Source organism: Mytilus edulis, chromosome 6 (genome assembly GCF_963676685.1).
Source record: "Mytilus edulis chromosome 6, xbMytEdul2.2, whole genome shotgun sequence".
NCBI lineage: Eukaryota > Metazoa > Mollusca > Bivalvia > Mytilida > Mytilidae > Mytilus > Mytilus edulis.
The window spans coordinates 54547434-54556788 of record NC_092349.1 but is presented as its reverse complement, the minus strand read 5'-3'; the positions used below and the strand labels follow the sequence as shown (position 1 = coordinate 54556788).

The window sequence follows — 9355 nt, the reverse complement described above, 5'->3', positions numbered from 1 at the left end:
ACTATGTGCATATAGAGAACAAGTATGTGCGTATAGAGAAAAAGTATGTGCATATATAGAAAAACTATGTGCATATAAAGCAAACTATGTGCATATAAAGTAAACTATGTGCATATAGAGAAAAAGTATGTGCATATAGAGAAAAAGTATGTGCATATATAGAAAAACTATGTGCATATATTGAAAAGTATAAGCGTATCTAAAAGCAAGTACACATAAGGCAGCTACGGCGTTGCATATATTTCATTCATTTTTTATGTTTGGCATTTGGCTTCAAAAAAGTCGCAGTAATTCTTATAAAACATACAGATAAGATATTTAATGGTGCAATGTATGATACAAATACGAAGGGATGCAGGGGCAGGAGAAAGGGGGAAGAATTCCAATCATATGTTTCGTCCAAATTAATTGATCGTCTAAAAAAGGGGGATTCCAACCACTAAACCTCCCTCCCCAAGAATTAGATATGCCACTTGGTGGACACGATTTTTGAATCGAAGCATGAGAATGAGTGGGAGGTAGGTTTGAGAAAATAGAGAGTCGGACGGGAACCAGGTGACGAGGGTAGTGAACAAAGGATAATTTATGCCTCATCCCCCCCCCCCCCCAAAAAAAAGGCATGGAAGGGAAGTGGGAGTCATCCCATGTTCATCCCCTTAATTACAGGGGTCACTGTATTAATTGAACAGTTCTTTTTTTAGATTTCCTGCAACCTTTACCTCGGTTAGACCAACAGTTTCGTTGAAAAGTAGCACTTTATAACTCTTAACTAAACATCAGACAAACTTTAAAAAAAATAATGACTCAAGATTACACACGTTTTCAGGAGGAAGGCGAAATGCTATTTATTCTCCCAAATACAAACTTGAGTAGTTATTCATTTATCTAAAACAATTTTTTTGACAGCCGGGTATCTCTTATAAGATGGGTTTGCAGTCTCTATAATAATGAAACAATTAATATACATAAAGATACAATGAAATAAAATAAAACAGAACGTCAAATACAGCATTTTGTTCTCATATGATTTATCATATTGAAGTTAAAGCTTATATCGACACTCAGCTTTCTTACTATTATCTACTTTTTTTAATTTTTTTTAATTCAAAATTATGTCAAGAAAAACCAGTAAATCTTTTATAAAATTTCGATAGGAATAGGTATTTGTGTAAGGGTGACACATAAATAGAACGAAATATGAATTGATTTAAAGCTTCTAGTTAATCATAAGTCTAAGGTTAACTGCACCAACAGGCCAAGGTGGGTAAGGTTAAGGAAATTGAAATCCAAAGTTGGGACAGGGTGACACCAACGCCTCCCAACTTTAATTCATAAAAAAAGTCCCTACGGAAAAGCTTTTGTCCACACTAGGTACAATTGACAGGCAGTTATCTAAGTTTGTCTGGACCCAAAAACCCAGTTGGGTAAAGTTACGATTTTTTTTAATTGAAGCATAAACTTGGGGTAGAGTGACCCAACCACCTCCAAAATTTAATTCATTATAAAAGTCCCTACGGCAAAGTTTATGTCCACACAAGAAACACATGATAGGCAATTGCCTTATGTTGCCTGGACCCAGGTGGGTAGAATTAGCGATTTTGTTTTATGGAAATCCAAAGGGGTAGGGTGACCCCATTACCTCCAAACTTCAAATCATAAAAAAACCTATTGCAAAGCTTTTGTCCACACTAGGTACAAATGATAGGTAAATGCCTTTTAAAGGTTGCCGGGACCCAAAGAACTAGGTGGGTAAAGTTACGATTTTTTTTTTGTCCAAAGTTTGGGTAGGGTGACCAAAACATCCCTCTTCTTTTTAAATATCTCACAAAATTCTGCTATTTCGTTAAGTCTGACCTCCATTTCAGCTGAACTAATATACATTTTTGTTTATAAACCTCCGGCTGTGGCATTTTTACGTTGTGTTGATGGCTCGTTGGTGGCCTTGTGATGTGTTGTCGGGTTGTTGTCATATTAACACATTCCACGTGTTCATTTGAAACGTTATTTATGACGTCACTTTTTTTTTAATATCGTTCTTATGCACAGGCATACATTATCATAATGAAAGATTTGAAACAATTAACATACTAAAAAGACCTACATCTTTATCTATTTAAATACAAAGACCTTTTATGTGATTAATGTTTGTTTTTCGATCGTTTCATCAAGCTTATATTTTTTTTATTCTATTCAACATTTTTGTCGTGCGAAACAGATACAAATCATTTGAATGAAAATTGAACCTACATTATTTTAACGTTACAGTTTTGACAAATTCACAACGGCACAGCTTTAATTCACATTAAATACACGTGATAGGCAACTGATAGGCAAGTGATAGGCAACTGGTTAAGATGGCTTGGACCTATAGACCCATGTGGGAAAGGTTAAGGATTTTTTTTTTGATTGAGGTGCAAAGTTCGGGTAGGTACGTTACCCTAAACCCCCCTTCTTAAATTCATAAAAATCCACTTAGGAAAAGCTTTTGTCCACACTAAGTACAATTAATAGTCAATTGGTTAAGGAGACCTTGACCCAGGGACTCAGGTGGATCAAGTGACGGAATATTTTTGATTGAGGTTTAAAGTTGAGATAGGGTGACCCTAACATCCCCCTTCTATAATTTATCAAAAATTCCCCACGGGACGTATTATGGTATACCATAATAGATTGACCATCTGTCTGTTCGTCGTCAACATGTCGGACATTAACTCAAAAATACTTAACCAATACGCATGAAACTTTGGTGATTTGTAAGTTTATAAATATCATTTGACGTGAGCTCCCTTTCGTTTTTTTCTCTCACTTTTATGACAAAAACTATACATAGATGCATGATTTTTTTTATTAGTTGTTAGTGGCTTTGAACTAGTTGTCAGATAACTGCGAGTACTCTCAGATCTGTTCATTGTGTCTTTTGGTGTCGGGATGCATAAGTACCCGGCCACGTCCACTTGTATTTTTGTCCATCTGATGAGTTGTAAGCCTTTTTCAACTAATTTTTATAGTTCGTTCTTATGTTGTGCTGTTATACCACTGTCCCAGGTTAGGGGAAGGGTTGGGATCCCGCTAACATGTTTAACCCCGCCACATTATTTATGTATGTGCCTGTCCCAAGTCAGGAGCCTGTAATTCAGTGGTTGTCGTTTGTTTATGTGTTACATATTTGTTTTTCGTTCATTTTTTACATAAATAAGGCCGTTAGTTTTCTCGTTTGAATTGTTTTACATTATCTTATCGGGGCCTATTATAGCTGAATATGCGGTATGGGCTTTGCTCATTGTTGAAGGCCGTACGGTGACCTATAGTTGTTAATGTCTGTGTCATTTTGGTCTTTTGTGGATAGTTGTTTCATTGGCAATCATACCACATCTTCTTTTTTTTTATATATAATTCGTATATTATTGTTACTTAGAACAATGATAAGTATTCATAGAAACAATTGCGAAAATCTTTAACTAGCGATAAAATGAAGATCCTTAAAAAGTAAAAAAAAAAAAATAAGTGGACAAACCCAAATAAAGTTTACAACTCAAAGGAACATAAATAGAACTACATGTATATACAAATGGTTTTACGCTAGTATTTTTTGGGCCCTTGATAGCTTGTTGTTCGGTGTGAGCCAATGCTCCATTTTAAAGGCCGTACATTGACCTATAATGGTTTACTTTTATATATACTTGTTATTTGGATGAAGAGTTGTCTTATTGGAACTCGCACCACCTCTTCCTATATATAAATACCAAATCTTTGCAGGTCATTGGACACCCTGAGTGGACACCATCTCGCATATAAGAATCAAATCATGCAGAACGTCACCTTATGTGATTATCCTCTTATTTGAGTTTTTGCTGCTATCCAAAATCAAAATTGTGGAACAGATTTTATCGGAACCATTCGGAAATATTTGCAATCTTTTTCTTCTTCAAGTAAATCTCTCCGGGTTTGGAGCACTATCAGCTAGCTGTGCTCCATGAACGGATCGGTTTTTCAAATATGAATATATTCAAAAAGAGGTTATACCAAAGTTAGATTTTAAATTAGTGTCTCTTCTATGGCGTTTTGAACATTGAATAAAATACACTGCTATTTAAGTTTTTGGTGAAGTATATTGCTGTCACGGTGCACCACAGTAACGTTAAACAGAGAACCCTTTAAGAAGAAACTAAAGACCTCTTTATGTCAGGAAACACTATCAAATCTATGAACGGTAGGCGATGATTTAAATTATGTCTCCTCCATGACAGTCTTGAACATGAATTGAAAGACACTGCTATTTTAGTGTTTGGTACAGTTTTGCTGTCACTGCATGTGCACCTCGTGTACAGTTGAACATAGAACCCTATAGGAGAAAACCAGAAACCTATTTATGTCAGAAAAAACTATCAAGCATCCAAACATACTATCTACACTTATTTGTGTCCACACTTGTTTATATACAATTGTTGAACGAAAAACGACAACAACTGAATTTCAGGCTCTTGACTGATCTTGACTTGGGACAGGCACATACCGAGGCACATTCAAACATAAAAGCAAGTTGTATTAAATTATTACTACAACTAAACAGTTATAATTAGGTTCATCTATACGCTTTTTGTTTTCTTATTTGTAAGAAAACGTGACAGTAAAAATTCAAAGGCAATGCAGGTCAATGATCATCATTCTATTTATACATTTATTCTGTAACGTGTAAAAATAATCTTATTACTGTAAACATGGTAAACTAATCATTAAAGTATACCATGACCCCAAAGTACTTCAAAATACTGATGCAGCAGGAAATGAGATAGGAAATCCCAAGTGAAAAGTGATGACAGAATCAAGTTTAGACTTGTAATCTTTATTTTTAATGGTTATGGAATTCCAACAAGAGAGATGGTATAAATTGAAGGGAATTTCGGTAGTTTTTATTCTGGTAATACGAACTTCAGAGACGAACAAGGTAAGAATTATAACATATTTAAAGTATATATAACAAGTATACAATAATCTAAATGAAAGGATATTAAAGCAAATGTAAAAATTGTTCAAATATTCAATGTTAGAATTCTCTTATTTTCATTTTATTTTATTTTATTAAAGCAAAAAGGAGTTGTACCAAAACAAAGTGCCGCCTCATTATATAAATAATATAATCGTATGAGAAAGATCCATATATAATTTTTATATCCTCAGTGGAAGAGGGGGAAAAGGGGGGGGGGGGGGGGGGGGGGGGGGGCTTCAATACTTAATTGATAGGGATGCAATCATTTTTAATTTCATATAATTTAGATTTTGGTAATCTATACCTTTCTTATATTGCGTCCACAAAAATGTCACCTTTTCCCATATTTCTTTGTTTTTGTGTTGTGTAATGTAAGTGTGGAATACAAAATTATTAAAAGAAATCAAAATAGTTGATACTATAAACACAACGGGAAACACCAACAAAGATGACAGACGAAGACGTTATAGGAACTTTATTAACCTTAACATATATTACTGATAGTTTTCCCGACCTATTCACAAATTTTAAAGCTTTAAAAAGTGACTTATGTGGCATGTCTTGGCTATCATCTTGTACATAGGAAGTGGCTCCCGAGGTTATACCTACCGTATGTTTAGTTCAATAAAATAATTCATTACATATTTTTTTTTATATTTCAAATCATACTAACACAGTGAAACACATGCTACCGGACGAATATGTTAAAAATTATTTGAAAGTAAAGAATATTTCTTCGCCATGAAAAGCTCTGATTCCTAGAACGATTTTCGCTATATTATTCACCTTATCATATATTTTTGATAGTTTTCCAGACCTATTCACAAATTTCCACGCTTTAAAAAGTGACCTTTTCCATCGGCATTTTAGCTATGACTTCGTAAATAGCGGACGAATTTGTGGTTACAAAATTTTACAAATGATTTGAAATTAAGGAATGTATCTCTCACATGCAATGAATGATTCCTCGACCGATTTTCGCTATATTTTTGTCCAATTTGATTTATAAGCTCGTCGTTTGTTTTAAAACGCTTGGAATTTTCAATTATTTTCGGCTCGATCGTCACTGGCGAGACATTTATTGTTGAAATGCACATCTTGTGCAGAAAATTGGTACCGTTTATGTTATTCATAAAACATTCAAGCAAAATATAACATTTTGGCAGTTTTCAAACCACAAGTAAATTACCCGAAGCGAAACAAGGCAGCAGCTTCTTTGTAGTAAACTAAAAATGTTCATTTTAAACAACATTTGTTTTTTTCGGGATACATGTAGTATATACTTATTTAAAATCATGTGACCAGCATTATTTGAGAAAATGTAAAAAGCGATTTCAAGCACATTGTACATGTATACTCAATACGTATTGCTGCTCATTGTTGAAAGACATTTTAATTTCTGTGTCATTTTGGTCTCTTGTGGATTTGCAATCATAACGCATCTTCTTTTTTTTTTTTTTTTTTTTTATATTTACATGAATATCTTTATTTCAGTCGAATATATTACCTTTATTTGAAACTTCGTAAGCGACAATCAAAATGAAACTTACACTGATAGCCTGTATTGTGCTGATTGGAATGGTTTTGGCTGATGATTTAGTACCAAGCCTCATAGTGCAGTCAGTAAAGGTAGGCAAATATCTGTCTTGGTTATGAGTATTATCAAAGTCATTTGCTCTTTGTGTTGTTATGATGTATATACAAAATATTATTCTTTTAAACAGGTCTAGATAGAATAGCAAAATGAATAGGTAATAGTTGAGAAAAATCTTTTACATTTTTAGCGCAGATTTTGTAAACAGTAAATACGAAAATGTAACATAAACCTCATAAGAAAATTAATACGCACAAGATCATGATCGTGTAAATATTGAAATATTCTTTATTTTTTAAAACCGGATATTAATTTCAACTATGTTTTTTTATTCCATTAGAATATGTGTTGCAATTTAAATGCTGTCATTTGTTTTCTTTTCTTTCTAAAATGTAATTGATTAATATGTAACTGGTAGCACGGTGCTGGTAGTGACAATGTGTTCTGTAGCGCATTGCTTATCAATGAATGTGTTCTCCTTTGATGTTTAAATAGCTTTCGTAAGCTCCTAGTATGATAGGAATTTGCTCTCATCCTCAAAGAAAATTTTTGACATATTTCAAATATAGTCCGATGAACGGAGAACCTATTGCCTTTTATTGTAGCGATTTAAACACGGTTTATCACATATTTGTTACGAATACGTCAGTTATTGCATAATATGTAATAACCTCAAAACTGCCCAGGGCAAAAAAAGAGGTTATTGGTTATTGTGCCCTGGTTCCAGGTGACGGAACGTCATTGCATCCTTAACGACACTTTTGTGATCAAATGTTTAAGATTTTCCTGTTACGTTTCATTAAATTGTTATAATTGATTTTTTCCCTCTTTCTGCAGAACTTAAATATATGATAGATTTATTACATCATGTCTTTTCCATATGTCCTTGTATCATCCTTCGACCCATATTAGCCCTCGGCTAAAGCCTCGAGGCCCATATGGGAGTCTCGGGACATGTTATAATCTATACTTACTTCTTATAATCTTAAGCAAATGTATACGAAAAGCGAAAGGTACCAAAGGAAATTTCAAGCTCTTAATAGAAAATAAACTGACAACATCATAGCTAAAAAAGAAAAAGACCAACAGAAAAAATAGTACACAAACACAACGTAGAAAACTAAAGACTGATTAACTTGAACCACACCAAAATACTGAGGGTGAACTCAGATGTTCCGAATGTTAAAATTATATATAACAATCAATTTTAGATGATGCATCAGAATCGCAGTAAAAGGTCTTTAAAACCAAGCATGGAGGATTCGGTAAGGATGGCATTTAGCATGACAGACAAAAACCACGATGGGCATATTACAGTGGATGAATTGATACAATTTGTAAAGAAAACCACTGGGTTATCTATTGATCAGACAACAAGACGAGGCTTCAATATGGTGTTTGGGAATCCCACATATGACCTTAATGAAAATGGTACTATTGAATTAAATGGTATGTATGCATTTTTACTGACGAGTTTTAAGTGGCTTCCAGGCTTAGCAATATATATTTGGTTTATTGTTTTATGGATGGTTTAAAACATATAATTGCATTAAACTAAATAGCATATTTCATATTACGCATGAATTCAAATTTAAACAATGGTATAATTTTGGCTGATTTTTGTATGACTTAAAGTGATATTCAAATGTCTTTAACGCCAAGCTATCATTTTCCAGTTATGTACAATTATACGTGCATAATATTATCTTGTGTGTTTTATGAAATTACTTTTTGTCTTCTTCAGAATATGCTGGACTTATGAGAATGGGAATGGGAATGGGAAAATAGAACGATAAAATGTATCAACATGTGAAGACTGAAACTGTACAACTTCAATAATAACCAAACTGATAATTACATTGTCTTAAAATCTTTAAAGAATTTCTCCTTCTGTAACTTCATATTAATAAAAGATTCCTATGTATAAAAAAATCTTAGTTACATTATTATATAAAGGTATGCTTGCTAATGAGACATTTTTTTCACGAGACTAAATGACAAACAAGTTCACAACTATAGATTGCCTTAAATTAATTTTCATAGACTTTTTATATTACCGCAAAAATATACGGCCGTATAAAAGTATGGCGATGTCCATGTGGTCGTCATCGTGCTACGACATTTGGTTTCCTTATGCCAGACAACAGCTTGAGTATGAATTTAGTGGTTGGATATCTTTTTAGTCCCCTACAGACGAAGTTGAATAAGACTTAAGGTTTGCATTCCGTTCGTTCGTCCGTCTGTGTCTGTCTATCTGTCAGTCCAGCTAATCAGTTCTCCGCATCTGTTTTCTTCGTGCTTTAAGATATTGATTTGATATGTGGTACATAGTTTTATCCTGACAAGTTGCAGATTAAGTTAAAATCTTGTTCCGGTCTGATGATTTTGTTCAGAGTTATCATGGTCCTTGAAATTTACTCAAATAATCAGTTTCCACACTTTTTACTCATCATGCTTAAATATATTGATTAGATGATTGGTATGTAGTCATATCATTACATTAGTTGCAGATCAAGTTTAAATTTTATTCCGGTCTTAACATTTTGTCTAAAGTAATGGTCCTTTGACTAAGAATAATCAGTTTTCCTCACCTTTTTTCGTCATAGTTTTTAATTTAGACTTGTTTATATAGTTTGGGCTTGTATTATGTTTGCTTTTGGGTTATACATTATATGATTCTTTCATCCTATTTCGACTTTTTCTCCTTCCTAAGTTGAGTAAAAATTCAAGAGTCCATCCTAAGTTGAGGTTAATGATATGGCTTTCCAAATCCC

The 9355-nt window shown here is 33.4% G+C and overlaps 1 protein-coding gene across 1 annotated transcript; it reads left to right on the top strand.

The window, feature by feature from the left end:
- Nucleotides 1-4823: 4823 nt before the first annotated feature.
- On the top strand, nucleotides 4824-8513 carry LOC139527897 (uncharacterized). Its single transcript, XM_071323572.1, has 4 exons — nucleotides 4824-4945; nucleotides 6482-6616; nucleotides 7793-8030; nucleotides 8326-8513. Exons 2-4 carry the CDS (start codon nucleotides 6527-6529, stop codon nucleotides 8367-8369), a joined length of 372 nt encoding a protein of 123 aa, XP_071179673.1. The 5' UTR covers nucleotides 4824-4945; nucleotides 6482-6526; the 3' UTR covers nucleotides 8370-8513.
- Nucleotides 8514-9355: the final 842 nt, after the last annotated feature.